At 36.0% G+C, this 26806-nt stretch overlaps 1 protein-coding gene across 4 annotated transcripts in view; it reads left to right on the forward strand.

Annotated features, from left to right (window-relative positions):
* The window catches only part of CCSER2 (coiled-coil serine rich protein 2), a 71149-nt gene that overhangs the window by 17288 nt on the left and 27055 nt on the right, over nucleotides 1-26806 (forward strand). For all 4 annotated transcript variants that reach the window (XM_080621441.1, XM_080621440.1, XM_080621442.1 and 1 more), the window contains 3 exons: nucleotides 18312-18402; nucleotides 21507-21669; nucleotides 22349-22544. In XM_080621441.1, coding sequence (XP_080477567.1) covers nucleotides 18312-18402; nucleotides 21507-21669; nucleotides 22349-22544 — 450 coding nt within the window. The remainder of the gene's footprint in view (nucleotides 1-18311; nucleotides 18403-21506; nucleotides 21670-22348; nucleotides 22545-26806) is intronic.

The following is a 26806-nucleotide window of genomic DNA, read 5'->3' on the forward strand; positions in this document are numbered from 1 at the left end:
TCTGGGACTTTTGCAGAATGAGTTTTGTAGTTTTATTGATATTGACTTATAGGGGACAAAAAAGTTAATGTAGGCTCCTGTAAAAACAAGCACCCTTTCTGCAAACACATGCATGCACATGCCAGAAAAAACCAGAAGTTTTTAAAATTTGCCCTTGAAAAATATTAAGTATAGATATTTTGATACATACAATGTAGTTTGTGAAACAAATGAAAGACACTACTTTCCAATGTTTTGGACCCTGTGTATCAAGGGGTTTGATACATGTGACCTCCATGTATCTGTGTGTGAACTGATAACGTTCTGATTGACAGAAGCTGTTGAAAGCCTTGTGGTGCAAAGGTACATTAGAAGCTTTTGATATTTTTGTTCCCTTTTTTTTTGTTTGTTTCTTCCTCTACTGAAAGTAATTAACTTTTTAGTGAGGCTTAATAATGAAGGAATGAACTTACTATGCTTTGAGGAAGCGGAGAAAGGAGGAGGTTTTAAGACTTACTGTTGAATCTAGGAAGTCATGTGTGTTTTTTATCCATTTTAATTTTTATCCTGTTAGTGCTATTTCAGAATCACAGTGTTTACTGTGAGTTTTTATCTTAAATGAGAGAAACATCAATAATAATTTTTTTATTTTTGTAAAGCGTAAATGTCTTTTCAGTCAGGTTGGGTTTTGAGGGGAAATTGTAGCTCCGAAATGTTTGTTGAATTGGCTTTTAGTGGTGGGTGAGTTTGGTTTTGGCTTTTTTTTATTCCCTATGCATGTTGGTTTTGGTAGAAAGCATGATACCTTTAAATTCTTTAGCCTAAAGATTGAACAATTATATTTTTTAATCTGAAGAGGCAGAGGAATTTCTGATGCAGTTAGTCATTATTTCTGAAGAATTATATTGTTGTGTAGGTTAGTGTAACTTTTGTTCCTTTTTTTTCTTTTTTTTTTTACATGCAATAAGTATAAAGAAGGTAAAAAAATAGAACTGAAGGCATTGAGAATAATCAGCACATCAGATGCTTTGGTTGCTGGGAGATATGTGATGAAATTATCTGGTTTCTATCTTCTAGTGCACTGAGGGTAAAAGCAGTATCTGTCAAAATCCAGCTGATAAGCATCAGAATTAAGAATTTTGAGTGCTTGAGCTGATGCCAGATTAACTGCCCCTTGGAATTAATGTTTCTAGGGAAATCTGCAAAACATATAGTTGGTTCTAGAGTTTCCATGGCATCAGGCTGGAGTGAGTAGAAGCAATGTAGCTGAATTCAGGTAACTAGATGGTGAGTAATTGGTATTGATTGATGCACAAACTGCCTTTTTCTTATTTCCATCTTACTGTTATATTGTTAATCTTTTAAACTGTATTGTCCTTAATATCAACAAATATTAAATGTTTTTCCTAAATTTTTCCATAGATGGCAGTGCAGCTCTTGCTGGGTAATCTTAGATTAGGACTGTTTTGACCATTTTTGAAAAAGCAACTTCTCCAAAGGGATGTTAACTAGGCTTCTGGAGTGACAACAGGAATAGGAAGATGGTGGAAGGAGCTTGCTGGCTACTCAGTCTTTTTGTTCCTTTTTTTTTTTTTTTATGGGAGGGAGAAGAAAAGCAGGTATCTTTGTTCTCAGTAGAGTTTGGTTTTAAGGGCATGGTGTGTTGTAGGGAAATAAAATAAATTTGGCCTCTTTTAGGCATGCCCTGTTTTTCACTAACTGGCCAAACAGCTATGGACCAAATGCAGAATCCAGTGCTGGAGGCTTGAAAGTTATACAGATCTTAACAACATCACATAAGATGATGCCATGGGGACTTACAGCTAGGTAGGACATGCGTGAGAGGTTTTTTTTGAGACGTTGTCAGGATTGTGTGTGTGTGTGTGTGTGTGTGTGTGTGTGTGTGTAACGGAAAACAACTTATTCCGCTATCCCTACTTCTGTTTCATTTCCAGTTTTGAAGGCAAAAACCAAGTGGTTAACAGTCTAGGAACTGAACTCCTTTCAAGTCTTCAAGCATTCATTTCATTTAATTGATATTCCCTGTATTTCTTTCTAAAACTGGTCTTTGCTGCTGAGCACCAAATCGCTGATGCAATTTCTGCTAATTCTGTATGAGAAGACTGATGCTTAGCAGAGCAATTGTGATGGCTCTAAATCACTGACATAGACAATATTTGTCAATACTTATTCTCAATGTTTAGGTGTACTGTTTGCTCATGTTCTCTATTTCAGCTACATACTCTTAAAACTGAGCTGCTTTACTGTTTCATGGCAGAAAGCTGCTCACCAAGGTGCGATACAGCTTCCAATGTGTTTAGTCTATGTGTGGTTTTGTTTATTTTTTGCCTTTTTTTTTTTGTTTTTCTTTGGTGGTGGGTTTTTTGGTGTTTTGGTTTTGTTTAGTTTTTAATATAGGCTTTTTTCAATTCTGCCATTAGCTATCTTCAGCTCAAGTTAAGGGTTATAATTAAAATGTTTTTTCATTTCACTGCCACTGAGTGGTTGTAATCAAATCTTAGATCACAATTATTCAAAACCAAAAAAGCCTTGCAAACAAAATTAACAGTTTGATTACAGAAAGGGAAAAAATACCCAAACCCAAGCCAACAAACAAACCAGAAACCAGAAAGAACCTGAAGAAACTTTAATGTGGATCTGCACATTTTCTGTGTTTCTAGGCTTGAATTGTGCTCTTGATTGTAATGCAACTGTCTTCATGGAAAAAAAAAAAAACAACGCACAACCCACTTTGATTTACAGAGCTGGGCTGAAGTCAAGATTGAGTTCTTGTTTCCTGTAAATGAATTTCATTGGAGGGCAAGACTGTATTAGTATATTGCTTGCTTGTGCCTATTCAGTTAGCAGCTGAGAGGATTAGCTTTCACTCAGTAGAAGTCTGTTAGTTATGCATCTGAAGGACTGAATATCTGTCCTTATCTGAATATCTGAATATCTGATTTCTACAACGATCTTTGTAATAACTGCTTAGGACTGAAATAATTTTACTTCAGAAAGCAGGAAACAAATGTTTTCCTATTTCCTAGAATGATATCTTGTACTATAGTGTATCATCCTTGCTATGTTTTTGCTTTCATTATTTTTGTCTGGAAGGATGTTCAAAATGCATACAAGCAACGTAGCCTAAAACATGCATCGTAATTGAAGTCTCGTTGCTCCTTTGCTTGATGACTAATGAAGCTCTTCTGCTGTATCAAGGTTTGATCTAGTTTGTTTTCTCCTGTCCATTGTATTAAGTAGACGCATAAGAAATAAACTTTTATTTATGAACTTTGATTCAGAGTGAAGCTTTGAATATTTCTGGAAAGTCAAAGTTCTTATTTACGTAAAAAATAAGATGGCTAATACAGTTGTGTGCACTGTTCTGAGGTATGTGCATTTTTAAAGAAGCTATGATTTTCTAGTGTATGATAGTTCACAAGAAGTAAAAATTCATATTGAAAGTATTCTAGTAGCTTTGGCTTCTTTCTTTCATACTCTCTAGAGAATCATTGTTGTGGTGTTTGGGGTTTTTGTTTGTTTTGTTTTTCTTTAAATCATTTGGGCAAATAGGTTTAGACAGGAAACCGTTATGAGTGTTCCCTCATTTATCAGGTTGTAACAAGACCCTATGTTAGAAAAAGACTAAAGAGAATCCTCTGACTCCTTGTTACTGTAGGCTTCGGTAACAATATGAGTCTTTATTTACTGAAATAAATAAAGCAAGTGTTTTGGGTATATAGAGTGAGCATCAATGTAATTATAAGGATACAGGATTCTGGAATAATAATTGAAATCTGGTTTTAAGAGACAGATGTGCTTTAGCTGCTGAGAATTTAAGTACCATTGAAGTGAAATCTGGATCTCATTAAATGAATCTGTTTTGTCGTTTCTTGACATGTGGCCAGAAGTATTTCTGGAGTGTGAAATTATTACTTTTTTCTCTTCTTCCTAGGTAATTTTTGAAATCTCATAATAATTCTGTTCTGTTTTATTCTATTTTTGCCTTTGTGATTGAAACTTGGGAAAGGGCAATTCTGAATTAATTTTTGAAACTGGGCAGAATGCTTTCTGGTTCATGAAGTGTAGGTATGCACAGTGAAATATGCTGAAATTTGCTCCACTTAAAAAGAAAATAAACTTGCCAAGGTAGCATTATTTAGTTCAATTGTTAATTTCTCACTGTGTAAGAAATTGTGTAATTAACTGTGTTAATTACCTTAATATTTTAATATTTTAATATTTTTAATAATTCACTTTTCAAAATGACTTTATAGTAAGCCTTAAATTGCCAGTTTGATTTCTCAAAAGACTATTTATTATGTGAACTCAGACTTGTGTGTATTTCCAATGCATTTACTTCTATACGGTGAAGTGTTCTAGGTATTCTACTTATTCCTTAGTTGCACATCCTCCTCAGGGGGTTAATACCTAAGCCATAGCTCTTGTTGTATGAGAGGGTGGGCTCTTAAAATTTTGAGTATATTTGTTACAGCTGTAATAAAAATGCAAGTGCAAGTAAGCTTAAGATAATGTAAAAGTATGGAGTAAAACAGCTATTCAGATATACAAGAATTGATTTTAAAGTAGCATTTGAGAGACTTTTATGAAGTGTGAATCCCTTAGAGGTTGCCATTTGAGATAAGATATATACTGCCCAGTGTGGATTTTTAATAGAAGTATATAATGGAAGTGCTGAAAATTTTTTGGAAATGGTACAATGCTAATTCCAAACAAATAAATATTGAGTCTCCATGCGGTGCTGGCTAGATTTTGTAACAGCCATTGGAAGCATTTTCAGCACAAAATGCTTCTGAATTAAAAGCAGTTTTTATAGACTTGAACACAGTTGTAGGCTGAAAATGAGCTGCATTCTTACAAGGTTTTTCATGAAGACTTTTTTCACTGTAGAAATCAAATTATCTGAACCTCCTTGGAAGTGGCTAAGAGCAAATTCAGAGAGTGTCAGTTTGCAGTTTGTATTGTATCTCCTTCTAGATTTCCCTCTGTGCCCAGCATACTGGAGACCATTTTTACGGACAGAGCTGTATAGCATCTACCATCACTATTGTGGAATAGCAGGGTGGAGTTTTGCATATTCTGCTTCTGCTCATTTGTTGCATTGATCATCACAGAAATCCTGTCCTGTGAAGGGCAGAGTGAGTAACTGGTTGTTTACACTCCTTTACCTGAAAGCCTGAGTTTTGGGTTTGTAGGCCAAGGTTTTTCTTGGCAAGAGACATTGAAGTAGCCTATAAAGTCTTCTGTGAGGTTGTAGCTTTCACTGGTGCATTCTAGAAAACAGCAAACACCATGCCTGAATTTTACTTGTAATATAAAAGAATTTATTGTAAATATGTTGTCTTGGTAAGCTGCCATTTCTCCTTAGGATGTCTGCGAAAGAGCTTTGGCTTACTCTGTTTTCTAAAATTCATGAAGTGGTTCAAACTTCCTGCTCAAAAATGCAGGGATTCTGGGATTGGGATCTCATACAGATGTCAGCCTTGAAAGGTGTTTTTTCACTGGCATGCATCTGAGTGCCACGTAGCTAAAGCTGGTGTTGCTGGTAACCTCTGATTAAGCTCTGTCCTGGGTTCAGCAGCAGCAGTCAGTTTTTCTCCTTCTTAGTAGCTGTTGCAGCACTGTGTTTTTGACTTTCGGCCTGGGAACGGAGCTGATAACACTGATGTTTAGACTGACCAAGGACTTTGTGAGTCTCATGCTCAGCCAGGGAGGAGGAGAAGCCGGGAGGAAGCAGAGACAGGACACCTGACCCAAACTAGCCAAAGAGGTACTCCATACCACAGCACGTCATGCCCAGGGAAGTAACTGGGAGTTCCCAGAAGGGCTAGATCACTGTGGGGTGGGGGCGAGGTACCGGTTGGTGAGCGGTTGTATTCTCTTCCTTGTTATTTCCTTTATCATTATTACTATTAGTGGTAGCAGTAGTGATTTGTGTTATACCTTAGTTATTAAACTGTTCTTATCTCAACCCGTGGGAGTTGCATTCTTTTGATTCTCCTCCCCGTCCCTCCAGAAGCAGAGGGAAGAAAGGTGGGGGGGGAAGTGGACTTTGTGGTTCTGATTTACGGCCTGGGCTTAAACCACGACAAGCTCATAAGGTCATGTCTAAGTTCCATGCTCTTTTGTCCCAACATCTTCATGCCGTATTCCAGAATCTGACAAAAATGACGCTGACTCTCTTAAATTTTACTGTTCTAACTTCACAGTTTTCATTAGGTTGATATAATTGCTTTTATTTTTCCAACATTACAAGTATAAAAACCTCTGTCATTTGTTTTCCATATCATCAGTTTCTAAAAACCTTTCAATTACGACTAAAAAGTTTTATTAGGAAAACCAGTAGACTGCTTCCAATTTCAAAGCCTCAGAAATCAGTATCACAGTTTTGTGTTTAGTCTCCATTATGAGCAGATATTTGTGGACGTACTAAATTAGTGGGTGTTGTGGTTTAAGCCCAGGCTGTAAATCAGAACCACGCAGTCCACTTCCCCCCCCACCTTTCTTCCCTCCGCTTCTGGAGGGACGGGGAGGAGAATCAAAAGAATGCAACTCCCACGGGTTGAGATAAGAACAGTTTAATAACTAAGGTATAATACAAATCACTACTGCTACCACTAATAGTAATAATGATAAAGGAAATAACAAGGAAGAGAATACAACCGCTCACCAACCGGTACCTCGCCCCCACCCCGCAGTGTTCCAGCCCTTCCGGGCCACTCTCAGTTCTAGATCCTGGGCATGACGTGCTGTGGTGTGGAATACCTCTTTGGCTAGTTTGGGTCAGGTGTCCTGTCCCTGCTTCCTCCCGGCTTCTCCTCCTCCCTGGCTGAGCATGAGACTCACAAAGTCCTTGGTCAGTCTAAACATCGGTGTTATCAGCCCTGTTCCCAGGCTGAAAGTCAAAAACACAGTGCTGCAACAGCTACTAAGAAGGAGAAAAACTGACTGCTGCTGCTGAACCCAGGACAGTGGGAGAGCATCCTCAATTAATGTGTCCACAGTTAAGCTTTTAGTATGAAACTGCAACTGCTATGTAAAAAATAATAATAAAAAAATCTAGTATTACTTGTCAATACAGGATTAAGAGTGTAAACTTGTTTCAGTACATTCTGTTAGCAGGGTTCTTCAACCAGTCTTTCAGTGGAGTTTGCTGGCAGGCGGTTTTCTTCTTGTGGCAGGGAAAGGAAAAGGCATGAAAGTAACAACTAATCTCGAGGTGCTGTCTTCAGAGTGAATATAGCCACAACCCTCCCATTGCTGCTTTAGTCTTCAACTTCAGAGCTTAACTATTGCAGCAATGGAAGGTAGTAATAAACTAAATTACTTAATGAGATGGCATTTCTGCCTGTGTCTTATGTGATATATGTGTCCCTGCTCTCAAATACTATTAAGAGGTTATGTGACTGTATTACAGTGCACAAACCTCTTGTGATGTTGGTTTGAGAAGCATGACATTTTTGTGAACAAGCTTTTATGGCAAATTACCTTTTTTTCCTTTGGGCTTGGAAAGCATATATGCCTTTGAGAGCTGCTTGATTCAGAACTGACAGAGTAAATCTTCTCATGCTGTTTTAGCTGCTAAAATCAAGGCAAGTTCAGTTGTACTCCTTTGTTTCAGTTGTGGTAGCTGTTAATGACAGCTTTGAATTTGGGTGGTGGAGAGATGGAGGGAGCAACAGCTGATGTGCTGGTGTGTGAAATATGAGAATAAATACCGGTAGAAATTAGCTTCTTTCTTTTCATCACCTTGTAAGTAGTGTTTCCTGGATAAGTTGGTAACTGCATATATAGTGTTAAATTTTAATGTGAGTTTAAACCTATTCCTTTTTAAATTTTGTTCTTTATTCTAACAAGTACCATCACTTTTTCAATAGCAGAAGGACTTCAGAAATACTCTAGTGTACTTCATTTAACTGTATTGCCTAACTTCTAAGTCTTGCACATTGTTTTCATTATTCATAGGAAATCTTCAAACCGTAGTGAGCAGGTAAACATGTGCCCAAAGAGAACAGTAGTGTTAAAGTTAGAGCGCTTGTCAAAGTTATCGGTATAAACAAGAAAAACATTTTCTTAAAAGTATGTAAAACAAATTGAGACATACATCTAGAAGCTCTGAGTTTCTGGACACTTTACAGGTAACTGTGTGCCAATCTAGGTGTTTTTAATGAAGTTTCCTTTTTTTTTTTACCTAAAAACAAGTTATAGGAGCATTGGTGTTGAATCTTTTTCAAAATTGCTTTTTGTTGTGAAGCATCAGAAACTTAGGAGAGGGGCAGTGTTTTAAACATTTTGGGGTCAGTTGTTGTTCTAGTACATGCAGCTTTGGTCCCTCTGGATGAAATGTGTGCACCCAATTTCAGTCTTAGTGTCCCTACAGTTCTAGGTATGGGAAGCACTTCTTTTCAAGAACACTTAAGATTGCAATTGAGGCCGTATTCATATCAACTGCAATCTGTTATAACTTTAATTGTCGTCTCTCTTGAGGCAGGAAATTTAGCAAAGCACTGTTTTTCCACATACGAGGTGGTTCTCAGTAAACAGCATTTCAGTGTTTTTTGTATTCTTGGTTCATATTGAAATGTATCAGGATAACGTAGTGAGAATATAGTTTTGGAAGTGCAGGTGACAAGATGCTTCTGGTGGTATCAGCAGTTCGTTTCGAGATTGGTCAAGATAGAATTACTCAATAGTAGTTACGATGTATTTGGGGATTCTTTTGGTTTTAATTAGAAACAAGTATATTAAGCTGACTGTATAAGAATAGAACTCAGTAATCCTGTGAAGTAAGTCTTACTCACATTACCCCAAAAACCTAGCTAGGGCATAATTCAAATTAGCTACACAGAGGAAACATAATTGATCATAATTTGATCATAATTTGACCCAGGGAATTACAAACCAGTCAGTCTCACCTCTGTGCCTGGCAAAATCTTGGAGCAGAGTCTCCTGGAAGGCGTGCTAAGGCACATGAAAAACAAGGAGGCAGTTGGTGACAGCCAGCATGGCTTCACTAAGGGGAAATCCTGCCTGACGAATTTGGTGGCCTTCTATGATGGGGCTACGGAACTGATGGATAGGGGTAGAGCAGCTGACGTCATCTACCTGGACTTGTGCAAAGCCTTCGACACTGTCCCACATGACATCCTTGTCTCTAAATTGGAGAGACATCAATTTGATGGGTGAACCACTTGGTGGATAAAGAACTGGCTGGATGGCCACACGCAAAGAGTTGTGGTCAATGCCTCAATGTCCGGCTGGAGACGAGTAACGAGTGGTGTCCCTCAGGGATCGGTGTTGGGACTGGTCTTGTTCAACATCTTTGCTGGTGACATGGACAGTGGGATTGAGTGCGCCCTCAGCAAGTTTGCCGATGACACCAAGCTGTGTGGTTCAGCTGATATGCTGGAGGGAAGGAATGCCATCCAGAGAGACCTCATCATGCTTGTAAAGTGGGCTGATGCCAACCTTATGAAGTTTAACCATGCCAAGTGCAAGGTCCTACACCTGGGTTGGAGCAATCCCAGCACAGCTACAGATTAGGCAGAGAAGAGATTCAGAGCAGCCCTGCAGAGAAGGACTTGGGGGTGTTGGTCGATGAGAAAATGAACATGAGCCGGCTTCAGTGTGCGCTCGCAGCCCAAAAAGCCAGCCGTATCCTGGGCTGCATCAAAAGGAGCATGACCAGCAGGTCAGAGGAGGTGATCCTGCCCCTCTACTCTGCTCTTGTGAGACCTCACTTGGAGTATTGTGTGCAGTTCTGGTGTCCTCAATATAAAAAGGACATGGAACTGTTGGAGCAAGCCCAGAGGAGGACCACGAGGATGATCAGGGGAGTGGAGCACCTCCCATATGAAGACAGGCTGAGAAAGTTGGGGCTGTTCAGCCTGGAGAAGATAAGGCTGCATGGAGACCTCATAGCAGCCTTCCAGTATCTGAAGGGGGGCTATAGGGAGCTGGGGATGGACTCTTCATCAGGGACTGTAGTGATAGGACAAGGGGTAATGGGTTCAAACTTAAACAGGGGAAGTTTAGATTGGATATGAGGAAGAAGTTCTTTACTGTAAGGGTGGTGAGGCACTGGAATGGGTTGCCCAGGGAGGTTGTGAATGCTCCATCCTTGGTGGTGTTCAAGGCCAGGTTGGATGAAGCCTTGGGTGGCATGGTTCAGTGTGGGGTGTCCCTGCCCATGGCAGGCGGGTTGGAACTAGATGATCTTAAGGTCCTTTCCAACCCTAAATATTCTATGATTCTATGATCTGATGGCAACCATGCCCATGATGCTGCTCTGAGTTTTGAGGTTATGGTTTGGTTTCTTTCTCAGGGGGAGTTATTTGAAGCCTCCCTACTTTCCTTTAAGCTGAACTTCCTACTATGAATAAAATTGCAAGTCAGTGGAATAATGATCATTATCAATTTTTTTGGCAATTAGCGGGGTGTGTATCAATTACATGTTGCTTTAGAGTGTAAAATGCTCATTTGTAGGCAAACTGTAAAAGTAATGGTGAACTTCTGATATTGGTAGGCTTTCTGAAAACAGACTGTAAGCAATCTGTAGAAAAGACTGATTTTCCTCAGCTTCTGTTACTTTTGTGTTACTATTTATGCTTGCTGCTGTTGGCTTTCTGTTGTTGTGCTCGATAATAGATGGGAAACTTCCTGCTAAAAAGCTTCTGCCTATTTAAGAAAAAGTTATTTTCTTTTTTTTTTTTTTTCCCTCTGGAATTCTGCAGGAAGATAGTCAACATGCTTCCCTCCACCTTGTTTCTTTTTTGTAGGTTCATTACCAAAGGCAAGATGGCACTGAAGGAATGATTTTTGTAGCAGTGGGGTTTAACTTGCACAGCATGTTTGAAAAGCGCTGTGGTTTATGAACTGGTGAAGTCTTAACAGAATGGTTAATATTTCTGGTTTTCTTTCTCTCCATCATGCTATTAAATTTCAGATTTCTGACTCAGTCTAATGTCTGATTTTGTAATAAAAAAAACTTTAAAAAACAAAGCAGCAAGCATAGCTGCTGCTTAAGCTATAGTGGGTTATAACTTCTGCTAATAATTTCCTATCTACATTCAGTAAACCTAGGTAGAACACACAATGCCTCTATAACAGCGTTTGCAAGAATAGTAAATTGGTATTTAAGACTATTATATCTAAGAGTAAAACATAAAATATCTTTGATTTTGAGAGCAAAGTTTGTTGCATTTGTTGTCTTGTCAGCCTTCTGTTACAGAATGTGAACAAAATGATGAAATACTTGTGTGTATTTTCGGCTTAATTATCTTTAATGTGACTTGCAATGTACAGTGTTTAAAATAACTCCCTTCCTAACCAGTTTTTGGTATCCTGCAGAGTTCTCTCTTTAACCTCTGTGGTTTTCTCTGTTTTGATGACTTTGTTTACAGTGGGGTTTTTTTTCTTCAGCCTATGGTATGTTATGTGCCTTCCTGTGTCTTTTTCTTCTGTTTGTTTTCTGCCTTCACTTAACAGTTCAGTTCTTATTTAACATTGCCTTTTTGGAGATTTGTATTTAATTCCTATGTCTTTCTTTGCTTCTTCTCTACCTGGGCTGTTGTAAAATGATGAAAATAGCATTGACGAAGACCCTGGAAGTCTCCCTCTTCTCTGTTGTCAGCCTTCAATCATATTTGACTTTTGCAGTCATCTTTTATCTGCCCTCCAGATGGCTGACTCAGTCTGTTTAGCATTTAATTTTAAAAGCTACTTAATTTTTTCATTCTTCAAGTACCTGAAAAGATACTTTTTTAGTTTCTATAGTGCTCTCAAATTCTTCAATTGGCCTTTGAGTTTTTGGGGCACATTTTCCCTTTGCTCATGCTTATCTTATGCTTGTTGAACTTTTTTTCTGTGGTCTTTTTCTTCCTCAAAATATGCATGTGTGTGTGTATATATGTATATTTTATCTTTTTTTTTTTTTTTTTTTTAATGAAAATCCAAAATATTTAGATTTTAGCATCTCTGCATAGGACATGCAGCATATGCAACTGCATAGTAAAGGGCCGTGAAAATGTCTGGAACTTCATGCATCTAAAACTGTTAGCTTTTCTGAGCATAAAGCACATCTAGATTTTATTTGCAAAAGCATGTTTGAAATAAGAAACAGTGTCCCTTTAGTATAGCATAAGACTTGTAATACACTTTGACAACTATAGAGACATAAATCACTTCCAGATGCAAAATAGTACAATATCTTCTCATTTCAAATATTAAAGCACAGAGAATTGTATAAACACAGTATGTTTTCATTGTTCTTCCTAAATTATGCCAACTCACTGCAGTAATCCCTACTTTCAGTCAAGTGAATGAACTCTTGTAGAAAATAAAAGGCATTCTGTTTTGGAAGTGCATCTACATGTTAATTGTAGTGTTCAAAGTTCACATTAGAAGCATCCAGCTGGAAGATCTTAACAGCTGCAGTGACATGACTACGAATGAAAAAGTAGTAGTATGTTTCATCTGGGATTTATAACTTTATATCCCGCTGTCAACTCCTACATCTTCTGTTGTTTCAAGAGGCTTCCCCCATTTCCCTGAAGAAATTACTTTGATTACTCTTTTCTCCTGTGTGGTATTATATGAAATCAACATTGTTAAATTTATGGTAATATACTCATTGCTGTAGCATCATACTCCTGTTAAACACAGTATCATAGCTTCATTGTCATGCTGACGTAGACACCAAACATTTCATTTAAATAGGATTTCTTCGGTAGTAAATGGAGGTGACATCTGACCAGGATGTTTGACTTCTTTTACTTTTTTTTTTTTTTTTCCTCTATGGAATGTCATAAAGGCATGTCAGCTTTAAATGATTTAGTGACTTTGACAACTGCTTTTCTAAATTTACAGAGCAGTATGTTGTAATACAGAGATACTAATTTTTTTTTCTAATTTTTTTTCCCCCGTGTAAAATAGTATTTTTAAAGTATTTTTTCATGTACTCATTATCCAAAAGACCCATAAAGGTAATGCTGGTATTTGGGAGATTCTGATGGAAATCTCTTCAAAAGGCTATTTTTTATATATTTATATATATATATAATTTTATTTTAGGATGATTTAAATGCCTTTCTTTAAGCCATTGCTTAAAATTGATATGTTACTTAGCTTAACTGTCATAAACTTAAATGTCAAGCTTGCTTCCTGTCTGTATCCATTAGATCTTTTTAACATAACAACTAAAGAAAAGAATTTGCGTGGACAAATTGCTTTATTTCATCTTTCAAAAGTTTCAAAGAAACTGTTTATCCTGTTACTAAAAACTGAAAATCAGCTCAAGGTAGACATAGGAAAAATTAAGCATAAAACATTGTCCATAAAAACTTACAATGTTAAAAATAAGTAAAGCCCCTTTAACTAATGGAAGTCATAAAATAACCTTAATTTCATAGCGGTCATTAGTGATACTTGCTATAATAAGTGTTCAACAAAAGGAATACGGCGTGGTACTGCAAGAATAACTACAAGTCTGAAGTCTGATTTAACCTACTGGTGATTTGTTTGTGCAAAGAGATTAAAGTATGACTAAATAAATAGAACGTGCTATAATGTGCTGTCATTCAACAAAGTGATCTGTGATTACTGCTGTTTTCTTAAGTAAACAACTTTAAAATATATACTGGAAATAACCTAGCATGTTTATCTTTCATAATATCCATCCAATTTTAACAGTAAAGTTTTTAAATAAATTAGATTGCCTTAATGTCAGATAAAGCTTCTATAAATGCATTGTCCATAACCTGAAAGAGTATTGTATTAATACTAACATCAAAACTAGGTGTGTTGGAAAGGTATTTATATACTGATGCCGTAGATGACACACTATCTTTTGCTGCCAACTTTTCAGCTTGTAGATGTGCTTTCTGTAGTTTCGTTCTTCTCCCCAAAGTAGTGATATCTATCCTGTAAAATTGTTGTTTGTAGTTTTTAAGGAGTTGTAGTCTTCTGTATTAAAGGATCTACATGCATTGCTCTCATAGTCTTTTTTGAGGAAGAATTAAAAGATCAAAGAAATTGTGCATATAGGCTTGAAAAAACTTAGGATGAAGAGCAAACCACACTGAAGAAATATGAATGTGAATTCAATTTAATCACTACAAAATACTTTGCATCTGAGCTTTTGCTTCCATTTTCCACTGGCTTCAGAACTGCATTATTATTATTGAAATCGAGACCTAACTCACTAAATTGGTAACCAAAATAATTATTTTCCTTTAACAGCTGATTTCGTAAAGGTAGAATAAATTAATGAGGTCTGAGATCTTAAATTGTGGAAAAAGATAAAATATGGTTCCAAATATTCACCAACAGTTCATGACTACCTCAGTGCAATTGCTTTTCAAGCAAGATAGCATACTTTGGCATGAGAAGAAGGGTGCTGAATTGATATTTTGAGACCAGGCTCTTCTGAATTCTTTGCACACTCTGAAATTTTGAGGGTTGCTTATCTGGAATTGCTTTGCATTTCTGCACTAATCCAATGCCCAACTTTCTTTATTTCTTTTTAATTCCAATGTAATATGTGTTGTGTCATAAACTTTCACTAGTGCACACCTTTTAGGTTTAATAGGGAGGAAATGTAGGTATCTGTCCTTCTAATTTGGACATGTAATTGGGTTTTAGTTGCATTATATACTTAGCTTAAGAAATGGAAAAGCTAAGAATTATGTATCTTGCCTAGGACTGTTTAGCTAAATTGAGCTTAAGCTGGTGGGCTGAAAAATACTGCTCTTCAGTGGAAGAGAGCGCTTATGTATGTAGCCTGAGGAATTTTTAGAAAGAACTTTAAAAAAAAAAATATTCTTAGTGTCCATCATAATGAACTGGAGTAGAATTTATATTGAATATTAAACTTTTTGTCTTCAGAACTTAGTATTATTTTGCATCTTGAGAAACATGTTCTGAATGCTACACATCCAACAAATTAGGCAAAAAACCCCTTGAGCTATTGTAGGCGAACTGCTGGTATGTGCTTGATTAATCTCTGGTAAGACTTGGCACCTGAGGGTGGTCACTACAGGAAGAATTTGCAGGACATTAAAATAAACTTGCAAAATGTGATATAATTGCTTGCCAGCCTTACCTTTGGTTCTGTTTAGTCTTTTCTCACTTCTTTATGCAGTGCAAATGTTACCTGCTGTTGAGGTTCTCTGCTTACTCAGTATATGTGACTTCTTATGCCACTAGTCGTAAATGATATGTTTTTCACCTTATGCTTTTCCTGTTCTGTTGCAGTAAAAGAACAAAGCACTACTACCTCTGTTAACCTGAAAAAATTATGGAGGGAGATCTTGGGGACAGCGTTGTAGTTTGACTTAAGATTTCACAGTCCCAATTATAGGTTGTACCATCTTAAAAATCTTGTGCTAAATCATCCTTGTAAAGTTACATGCGCTTTTAGCATGCATTATTCTTTTCAACTATACAAATAAAATAGGATTCTTCTCTTACTGTAACTTCTAATAGTTGCTGAAACATGTAATATTCTGTGGAACTGGAGCTGATGCACTTCTGAAGATTTTATTTCCTCGTCTGTTTTAGCTCATTGCCCAGAGTCACTTCATGATGATAATTTGTTCAGCACATATTATTAACAATGTTACTACTACGTAGTTAACTTCAGTTCATTATACAGTAGTAACAATAACAATGGAAGTCTGAAAATACAGGATTTGTTACTGATCTGTTGATGAAACCACTTTATCTTGCAGCTATTTCCAGATCATGTTGCTGACATGTACTTTTACATTCTGTTCTCCAAGTAGGTAACACTGGGAATTACTCAAAATTGAATTCACGTGTGGTCTACCTATTACAAAGTCTTCATATTCACAGTTCTATTTTCCCACATGGAATCACCTCTGTGTGGTGCAGGAATGTATAATTAGGGAAGCATAATGAAATATTCTGTTGACAGAAAAATGCATGGCATCTCAAATGCTGACCTTTGACATTATTAGACTTAGAATTTGTGATACAAAGATAGTGAAGTGGCTTATCTAGGTTTATTAGTTAACATTCTGACACACTATGTTTTTATATTGTGCTTGTTTTAATGCTTGTGCATAGCAATAGCAAATGTTTTCAACTTCCTTAGATGTTTGTGGCCACTATTTGTAATTTGTTATGCTCATTAAGTTTCCCACAGTAGAAGAAAATAATGCTTGTTGGTACTAATTTGGAAGATCAAAGCATGACATAGAAACAGTGTGTCAACTAAAAAACTAAAGCTACCTTTCAAACACACTTATATTTTGCAGGATTGTTTAAAAAATACATACTAGTTAAAATTCTTCTAGTTCCTGTATATATTTATTACTTTTTGTTTTAATTTAATTTTTTTCCAGAAAGTTTGTTCTCCCAGATATTCAATCCACATTTCATTTAACTGGCTTCCATTTCTCTGTGAACCTTTTCCATAGTGTTTTTTATTGTTACTCATTTTTTTTTCCCAGTAAATACTTGGGATACTCTATGTAAACAGAATATTTCAGGTAGGACTTTGAAATACAACAAAAACAAATGGTTCTGTCTCAAATATTCCATCTTTCCTGTATAGTATTCGTGTTTTACGAAGTGCATATTAACTATTTTCATCTCATACTCTCCCTTCTATGTCAATAAATAACTTCCACTACAGAATTGTAGAATATTTAATGTTCTGTGTGTCACAAAATCCAAAAACTTTAAAATATGCTTAGCTCTTTTCACCATTTGGAACAAGATTCCCAAGGGAAGTGGTGGAATCATTGTCCCTGGAAGTGTTCAAAAAAACTTTTAGATGAAGCCCTTAGTTACATGGGTTAGTGGTGGTCTTGGCAGTCCTGGGTTAATGGTTGGGTTTGATGATCCTAAAGGTCTTTTCCAACATGGTTGATGTTGTGATTTTATGATTTGTAATAAAATATGGTAGTCCTTTGTGAACGTTATAGGAAGACTGCTTAAGAACAGTTGGAGCAACAGTTTAGACATTCCTGTTGATGTTCTTCCTTTTCAACTATGCATCTCTCACAAAGTGAATCTAACAGTAGCCAGCAAAGGGATAACTTTTTAAGTGAATATTGTTTTGCAGTGTATTGATAGTCTGTATGCAAGTATTTGGGTAAGTATTCAACAATCACTGTATTATCCAGTGTGACATAATTAGTAAAACACTTCATTTTCTTAATATTCGGTAAATTTTTCAGTGTTGGTCCCATGTATCATCTTTAGCTGTAGCTATTAAACCTAAGAAAAAACTGCGTTTCTGCTCTTAAAAAAGAGAGGCAGATGTGAAGTGCCTGAATCTGTTTTTGGGCCTTGAAGCGATGGCTTTTTTTGTGGGATATGGAAAACAGAGCTCAAGAGTTAGCTGTCTAACCATTAACATTTTCCTTCAACCTATTTTGTGTTGTAATCATTTAATATTAATAAGTCTAGCCTTCTTTGAGTAAATAAGTAAAATGCAGTCTGGGTTCTCTGGTCAACTTCCACACTATTTTGTCTGATGCAGCTTTTCAGTAGCATGGTGCTGGCAGCATCTGATTGCTCAAGAAGTTGAATATTCTACAGCCCTCACCTCTTGAGTTTTTCCTACTTTGGTATTATAGGAAAAGTGGTCAGTTTTTGCCTTTCTAACACTGAATTGACTTGCCCTGACTGCAGTCCTTTAGTACACCTGACAGACTACACATAATATGTAGAATTACATGTAGTACTATCACACTATTGCATTTTTCTTGAACTATTAACACACACACACACACACACACACGTGCATTGTGACAGTTTGTTAGTTCCTTTAGAAACAGCTTTATGTGAACCACAATCTTACAGATAAAAGGCAGCAGGGGTTAGTGCTGGTAGTAGCGTGTTTTGTTTTGTTGGCCCAAAAAGTCAAGATAACATACAGGTTCCCCCTCTTCCTTTCAATGCCATGGTAATACAGTATGAGAGGCAAAATAAGGTGATTGAACATCTTCTAAGTGAGCAAAATAGTTTTAAAATGCTTCGAGTTGGGGGGAAGGCAGGATATTAATGAAAAGAAAAATCTGTGAAGTATTCCATAGATGTGTTAATCCATCTTTATTTCAACTAGCACTGTTACTGTATCATATTACTAGATGTATGATGGTTGTTGTTTGTATGTTTGTCTCAAGTAAAGTTGATCTCATCCTCTAAAAAGAAAAAGCTGCTGATAATACTGGATATGTGTACAATGCAAATGTAACAAAGCTTTGGAATAAGTTTTTTATGACAGTAAGGTAAATGAAATATCATGAAAGCATCTGTATCTCATGTTTTCTTTCTTGCAGGATATCTTGAATAATCTTGATTCGTGTGATCTTGAAGATGATGATCTCATGCTTGATGTGGACCTGCCTGAGGACCCACCTCATGACAAAGGTTAGTAAATTAGCCAAGCAATCTTAATGTGAAACTGCAATATAAATTGCATTTTTGAATTGCATTTTTCTGACTTCTCCTTTAATAAGACAGTGTGTTCTTCAAATATTTTTTCTTCAAGTAGCAACTCTTTTCTGACATGTATGAAATATTGCTGTTCTACCAATTACAACTCTCGCATTTGAAGATTTCTCAAGTTAAAAATTTACTGCCTTTTTTAAAAATGCAACCTTGTTGCACTCTGTTTATTAAAATTATTTTGGTAGAATAAATTTCAAACTTTTAAGTTAGTCCTCTAGTTTCATGCTTCAGCTGCCTTTGAAAATGTTAGGACAGCATTTTTTCAGCTTTAGTGAATGACAACCTAATTTTTTTAATTATTATTTTCTTCTACAAAATGAAAATATATCCTAACATATTTTATACAATTCAGCCTTAAGATTTACAATATGTGTTTTCAAGGTATTTTTTATGCGCTCTTGTGGTCAGTGTGTGTGCTGGCAAACTTTACATAAAGAGGACAGTGGTACGTAGATGCCCTTAAAATAATACAAATGCAGACTAGAATGAACTAGGTAAGGGAGACTATTGTCACAGTTTCTCAAATCCTGTCCTGGAAAACCAGAGGCATTTGCTTTTGGGCATTCCTGACCTATTAATAAAAATGTTTACTATCAAATGAAATGGGTATTAGCTTTATTCTCCAAGTTCAGTGGAGGCTAATATATTCTGAGGTGAATGGAAACATTGAATATGGAGCACTGCAGCGTCCTACCCTGTAAGAGGAGGCACAGGTGAAGACTCCTGTGTGTATGTTAGATATGAAGCTAAATTATCAGTAAATAAATACAGAATTTACTATGTACCATGGTGGCACATCATGTTTTAACCGTGTGCGCATATGAAATGCTGTACTTAATATCTTAAATCTCAGAATAGGTTTTCCAAAGTACTTACATGAAGGGTGCTTATTGACGATAGTGCTAATATTCAACTTTTCTGCCCAGATAAGTGTACAATTTTTATCTTTTTGCTTTTTCAGTTTTCCAGAACAGATAACAATCCAAGCCTATGGGATATTCTTTCAATAAGGGTAATTCTAATTCTGTTGGGGAAAAACTAAGAAACATTTTTAAAGGGTAGTTCAATTTCTCACAAGTTTCTTTGTTCATAAACATGCACTGCATCTGCATCAGTAATTCTATTTCAAATTATAAATTTAAAAAATATGTGCATTTTAAAGATGAATGTCAGAAAACAAAAAAAAAATAGTTTTCCATTTAATCTAGACACAAATGAGAAATTATTTTTTTTAGGTCACTTCTTTCTTAATTGCATCAATATAATAAACTTAAATCTACTTCCACTTCTACAGCTAAGTATCAATAATATTTGTATAGCTGGAATATGCTTTGTGACTGACAACCTGCTGTGTTGGGTTTTTTTGTTTGGTTGTTATTTTTGTTTGGTTGGATTTTTTTGTTTATTTGGTTTTTGTTTATGGGGTTTTGTTTTTGTTTGTTTGTGTGGTTTTGTTTTTGTTTGTTTTGGTTTTTTGTGAGTTTCCACATAAAATTAATATGGCATAAACTAGGTGCCTCTGGTATAGTCGTTTCTTGAAATTGCTGAATTAGCAAAAAGCATCTGAAAAGCCAAATTCAAAAGCCACTTTCAGGCTTTCCTATAAGTAAACATGACCATGTGAAAAAGTCAGTGTCTCAATTTCATTTTATAAAGCTGGGAATCATAATAATGAAATTGCATATAAAATTATAGAGGGCTTGTTTTGAGTAGACCCACGTGAATTTTCACGTTACGGGCTGTAGAAGGAAGCTTGGAAGGGAAAATAAATCTTCTGTTACTTTAGGTGAACAAGATTATTTTCTTAAGTAATTTTTTGATTATCAAACTAGGTGATAAAAACTGAATTGTAGATATGCGTATTTGTTACAATAATATTTCACAGCATTTGTTGCTAACACTTTCATAGTTATGTGTGACTTCACTGACCTCAGCCTCTTAAGACTTTCCAGGTCCTCAGAAACCCTCCTTGTTTCACTTTGGAGTCTGGGATGCTGCTTGGATGCTATTTATAGAAACAGTTCTAGCTCAACAAGTATGCAGTGAGTTAGGATGGCAGTTTTAAATCACAGGGTAAAACTGGGCTCACTTCCCAACAACACGCAGGCTGGAAACTAAGCAGGAAGGAAGGCCTGTTTGTGAGCGTCTTGTGCGCAACTATGTCTGAGTAGGCAGCCGAATAAAACAATGTTCTCCTGTGTAGAGTTATTCTCCTAGCAAAGGACTGACAATGTGAGCAAAACCTCCTTGGGTAAGTAAAGGAGCGAGTGTGATGGCAGGATAGCAGCTTATTAATTTTTTTTGTTTTTTTGCTATCTGGCTGCACGGATAGCCTTAGTTTTGGCTTTGTTTCTTGTGGTTTACAAGCTGTTGCCAAATATAGCTTTTGTTCCCTCAAGAAGTTTGTGGAATCTGCTCTGCTTTGATTTGCAGAAGTTAGTGTTTTAAAAAGCGATTGTTTTGTTAGCTTTTTTTAAATCAGGCTTTCTGTCCAAGTAAGTAAAGATTAAATGTCTTTCAAGTTGAAAAAAAAACCCAAGATAAATAAGATGAGAGATGTATGTATTTTAAAAAATGAAACTGTTCCATTTGGAATGAAGTACTGGCCTTTTTCTAAAATGTCATCTTTCTGTGTTTGTTGTTTGAACTTTTTAAAGGCCTGAAGATCTGTCAGTAAGAAAGACAGGAAAACATTACTCTCGGATATTTTTTTTTTTCTTCACCATAGCTCTACCTCCTCCAAATGATTTTCTGCTTAAACTGAAAATACTGTTAAGGTTGATTTCTGTTGTTCCTGCTACAGGTTACTGTTGTTCTTGTAACAAGTTCATATGCTGGTAGAAGTGTGACATTGTTACAGAAATCTGCTTGACAGTTCTAAGAGATGTGCAGTTAAAGAAAATAAAACCCCACAGATTTTACACTGCATCTGTTACCAGAACATACTCAATATTTTATTTACAAGGTCTTAGGAACAAATTTTACAGCTGCTTTTTTTTTTTTTTTTCTTTAACCTTATGTAGAGGAATGTGAAAATATGAGCCGTTACGACAGACAAGACAGAAATGCTAGGCAACATCAGGAGGGATTCTGGAAAAGAGCACCACAGCAGCGATGGAATACACAGGATCACTATCATCTTGGCCATACTGATCACTATATCCATGGTAAAAATGATTTAAACAGGTAAAGAACTTCTCTTTAATTCCGAATCATTATAATACTGTCATGAGAAGTCTATTTTGGCACTAATGGGTCTCAAGTAATACTGAGTACAAGACATTTTCAGAATAGTTTTATGTCTGTAAATACATGTCTGAGTGGGAGCATCACTGAATTTTATAACAATTTCTTTTCAATGTTTTTGTTTCTGTCAAGGTTTTTAATCCGAGCATATGTTACTTGTGTTTATATGGTATTATAAATGCTTGACTAAATTATCATGTGGTATATGGAAAAACATTACACTGTCTTATTACTTGCATTTTGTAAGTTTAGAGAACTTTTTACTTATTCATGTGCTTTTAAATGAAGTGTAATCCTATAGTTCTTACAGGCTAGTTTGAATGACAGTTTATAGCAATATTTTTTAGGGTACTGGAGTTACTAGTCCCCAAGAGATGTGTGCAGAGTGGGGAAGAAAGCCCAACATTTAAGTGAAATAGCATTGGCATTTTCTGATTTATTTATTTTCTGCTGTATGCCACGGTATGTGAATACGGCCCACATTACATAACATTTCATTTTTTACTAAATGCTCTCTAGCTGTAGTTTGCAATTGCTGTGGTTTTAAAATATATATGTTGGGGTTTTTTTGTTCCTTATATATATATATATTTCTATTTTTTTTTTTTTTTTTTTTTAGGGTATCAAGCTACCTAGACTCTCCTGTTGGTCACTTTGAAAGCTATGGAGCACCAAATTTTTACCAGGCTCCTAGACAGTTGGTGGGCTTACCAGAGACAACTGTGATGCTTGATGAAATGACCCTTCGGCACATGGTCCAAGACTGCACAGCTGTAAAAACTCAGTTATTGAAACTGAAGAGATTACTGCACCAGGTGAGCTGTTTAAAGGGAACGAAAGCAGTGATGTATATTTGAGAGTGAGCCTAGATGGGCTATTATTCTGTTCAGGCTTATAGGCTGTTGTAATTTCTGTTATACATTGAATTACAGTTTCAAGAAAACGTGCACTTTTTACTGCCATCTAAATGAGTACTTTTTCTGCTTTTTCACCACTTTACTAACTGCAAAAAATATTAAATATTGTATTGCTGTTTTGCTTCTCTGAAGAAATAAGGCTAAATAAGGGAGAAATATCAGTGGATGTCAACACAAGCTTTTCTTTATAAAATATTGTATGTCCTTAATAAGATCCTAAAAAGCTGGGAGAAAAAAAAAATTAAAAAATGCTAAAATCAATCCCATTGATCAAACTTGCCTTCCGCAAGTCAATGCTAATAGCTGCTTCTTAAGAAGATACTTGTTTTTCTTATTCTTTTCACCTTCTTTGTGTGTTTTGACAATAAGCTGAGTAAATTCTGCAGGGTCTTATCTATTGGAAGTGCTCAAATTTAACCTTTCTAGCATATGAAATTACTGAATTGTTATAACCTTTTAAGAAGCTTCTTCATTTCACCTCAAAACATGGCAAATTGTGGGAGCTGGTAAACTGCTGGATGACTCCACAAGAAGTATGGCATTTCAGCTACAAAAATTGCTTAGCTATTCAAAAAAAAAATGTTCATGAGACATTTTGGAGTCATAGACAAATTAGCATTGAAAAGTATCTGTATGATGTTCTCTTTAACACTAGATATACTTCCATTCTTTTTCTAACAGGGTAATGTAGTGTAAATAAGTTTGTGCCTTAAAAGTAAGGTACTAAAGCAAAACAGCAAAACAAAAAGCAAATCAACCTAGAGGCTACTTAAAGGGTATGACTGTGCTTATTAGAAATGTGGCCACTTGTTTCCTGTGGTAACCGAGAATACTGGAGATGTTTTTACACTGACAAATCAGAAATACAACTGGAACAAAAATTATGTAGTGTCAAAGGAGGGAGGGTGTGTTCTTAGAACCTAATGCCTCAGTAGTGGACAGCATGAACTGAGACTCCCAACAGCCTCACGCTGAGGTACATGAGGTAGCAGTAAACTCTTTGTCCAGAGCTTTAACACAAGCACAATTAAACAACTAGATAGATGTCCATGTGTAGTTCATTATGTAAAAGTGTGCATGTTACAGCTGAATAATGTGTTGCATGCAGAATGTTGAATTTTAAATCTCACTCTAGTTTATAATAGCCAGGTTTCTACAAAGGTTACAGAAAACAAACTTTGCCTCAAGTAGCTCAGATTAAGTTTTTTTTTAAAAAAACCCTTAAAATCACAGAAGAAACTGTTACCTCCCAAGATGTATATTCTTCAGAATTTACTGCTTCTCTTGCCAGAAGCTCCATCTTCTCCGCCTCCCTCCCTGTGAGTTTTGTAACAACAAATATTATTCTTCCCGTCAAGCTTTGACAAGCATACTTCTCTATATTTTCCTGACCTAAATGTCCCCTCTCTTGATTCGCTGCTTCCAAAACCCATCCGTGGACTTTGGAATGTTTATTCTACTCTTGTGTACTTTTTAATGTGTGTTATCTTTTTGCAGTTACAACTTCTAGCAATATTATTTAATTTGGATAGGTAGAAATAGAGCTGTAGTCAGGTCTTAGGTATGAGGGCTCACAGGAGCAGTTGTGGCAAGATAGTAAGATACACTAATTAAAAGCAATTTTATACAGTTACCTAATCAACTGTATTGTGGCTTACTGTAGAACATGGTGTGTAATGAATACATACCTAGCAGACTCCTAGGGAAACTTAATGTGCTATACTGGATTCATGGCTGTGATGGTAGTTCACATAACTGTATATAAATTATCCTGAATATTGCTGCAACAGCAAGGGTTTGGTGTTGTGTTGCCAGTTCTGCTTGGAAAAAGAAGTAATTCTTTGAGTAGTCTAGCATTTTCTGAACTCTTTGTGACCAGGATAACGCCAGCAGTACGCTTGCTGTGTGCTTACTCCTCACATACTGCCCTCTTTCTGTATCTTCAAATAGTGAAACCAGGAATAGGTGTTTTATCTCATGCAGAGGTTTTTAAAATTTTCACTTAAGTAAGTATAACCTTCTCTGACAGTACAGTAATGTTCACTCTGTAGGAGTTGAAATAAAAACATACATTCTTTTTGCACTAAATGCAGTTGTAACTGTTTACAGGAAGATGTTGAACTACTAGTGAATGTTCTCACTTAATATTTAACTGCAGCACTAACTTTATATTGTAAAAAGAAAATGCTTTGGAAGTCTAGTAATAATTGACATCTAAACGTTCATGCCTCTTAAACATTGACTGAGGTACTTAATAGAAGTAAGTTTTCTTCTGATCTTAAAAATGTCTTCCTTCTTCCTCCTCAGTTTTTTAAACTTGCTACTCAACTTGTCTGAGGCTACAGAACTGAAGTGTTAGAACATCCTTTTTAAAATAAGAATTGTACTATTTCTGGTGCCCTAGAGCCTTTGATCTAGGCAAGGATTGACCCATCCTCTGTAGTAGCTTCCTCTCAAGACTGGCAGCAATGATTCACAGCCATCTGTCTTATCTCAGATAAACACTTACTGATATTTTAAGGAGAACTGAAAGATGAAGAGGTTCACGGAACCATGAGATCTGTGAAGCCCTTTTTCTAGGGGAGGCAAGTTTTATATATTTTTCAACTCACCTTTCATGAATGAAAAAAATTCCTTTTTCAAATACAAATCCTTATTGTAACTTATCAGGTATGACTAGTCCATTTATATGAAGAGGTATGAATGAATATATAGTCTATAGTGTGACATTGTTAAATGTACCAATATATTTTTGCTGAGGTTTTAGATTAGTAAGTCACATACCTTTGAAGTACATATTCATTGTGTTCCTTTCTTTTTGCATCTGGTGAGATCTGTAGGAGATATTTATCTTTAAGAGGCCTGAAGAAATGGATTTAATGAATGAAATATGAAGGTTTGTGTCATGTATTAAGTTCTATGAATTGCACCTACAATTGTTACTTTTTTACTTAGCCACAAAGTAGTCACCTGAGTGACTTAACTATAATTGAAACAGAACCAAAGAAATCAACAAACAATAGCAAATAAAATTGGAAAATTTTAAGTTTAAACAGTTGGTTAGCTGTTGGACTGTCATTATAACAGCATTTGCCAGTGGGCAGTGGAAACTGTATGACACTTGTCTGCATCAGTATTTGAATGAAGCTACGCTCAAAATGCCAAGTAGTGAGCAGGTGAATAGCACCCCCTAATTGATGGATGCTTAATGAATTTTTTGTCTGTGTCTCTATAGAAATGCTGTTAGCAAAGGGTACTATTCAAATGAGAAATTTGTACCAAAGGAAACGTTGATTTGGCACTCAAAGGCTAGACCTTGAGAAAACCTCAATAAACCTTGGTAAACTTTAGAAATATTTAACATTTTTCAGCTTCTTCATGAACTGTGGATGCTGGAATGTTGAAAAAAATTTAAAGATTAAATTATTAGTATACTGTTAGTAGCATATTTCTAAAAAATCCTGGGGATTAAAAGGCAGTTTAGGCTGTTAAGGAATCACAAGATAATTTCTGAAAATGCTTTTGCTCCTAATGGGTTATTTTTTTGTAATAGAAGACCTTAAGATATGTTAGTATAATGAAAACTATTACTGTTGTTAAGCTTTGAGCTTTGTATTTTCTTCTGAGACAATATGGGAGGTCTCTTCTGAGAGAGGATACCCTTTATCTTATCTCTTCTTCTAGAAGTTCTATAACTTTTTTTTTTTTTTTGTGTGTGTGTGTTTTTAGCTAAAGCCTGAAAGTAATATTACCCAGAGCAAGCAAGAGGAAAAGGGAAAATTGAAAGAAAAGGCAGTAAGAACATCTGCACTGTCTGTATGCTGTATAGGAGGCACATTTTTATAATGCTGAAATATGCTCCAGGATCTATTATGGTCTCTTTAGTCATGGAGCTTGACTTTTCTTTTGATTGTTGGTTTGTTTGTTTTGGGATTTGTTTATGGTTTGTTGGGGTTTTTTGGGTTTTTTTTTTTCCTTTTAAAAGAGAGGCTCAGAAGATGAGAACATGTAACTGCTGAGAGTTACAGGCCAGTGTGGCATTTTTGAGCTGCTGAACTGTTTATCAGCAAATATCAGTGCTCAAAGCCCAACAATCTAGTAGGTAAACTGCTGCTGTGTATAATCAGCACAGTAGGTTAGAATGTTAGTGAGGTTTTTAT

The sequence above is a fragment of the Psittacula echo genome (genome assembly GCF_963264785.1).
Source record: "Psittacula echo genome assembly, chromosome: 6".
Classification (NCBI taxonomy): domain Eukaryota; kingdom Metazoa; phylum Chordata; class Aves; order Psittaciformes; family Psittacidae; genus Psittacula; species Psittacula echo.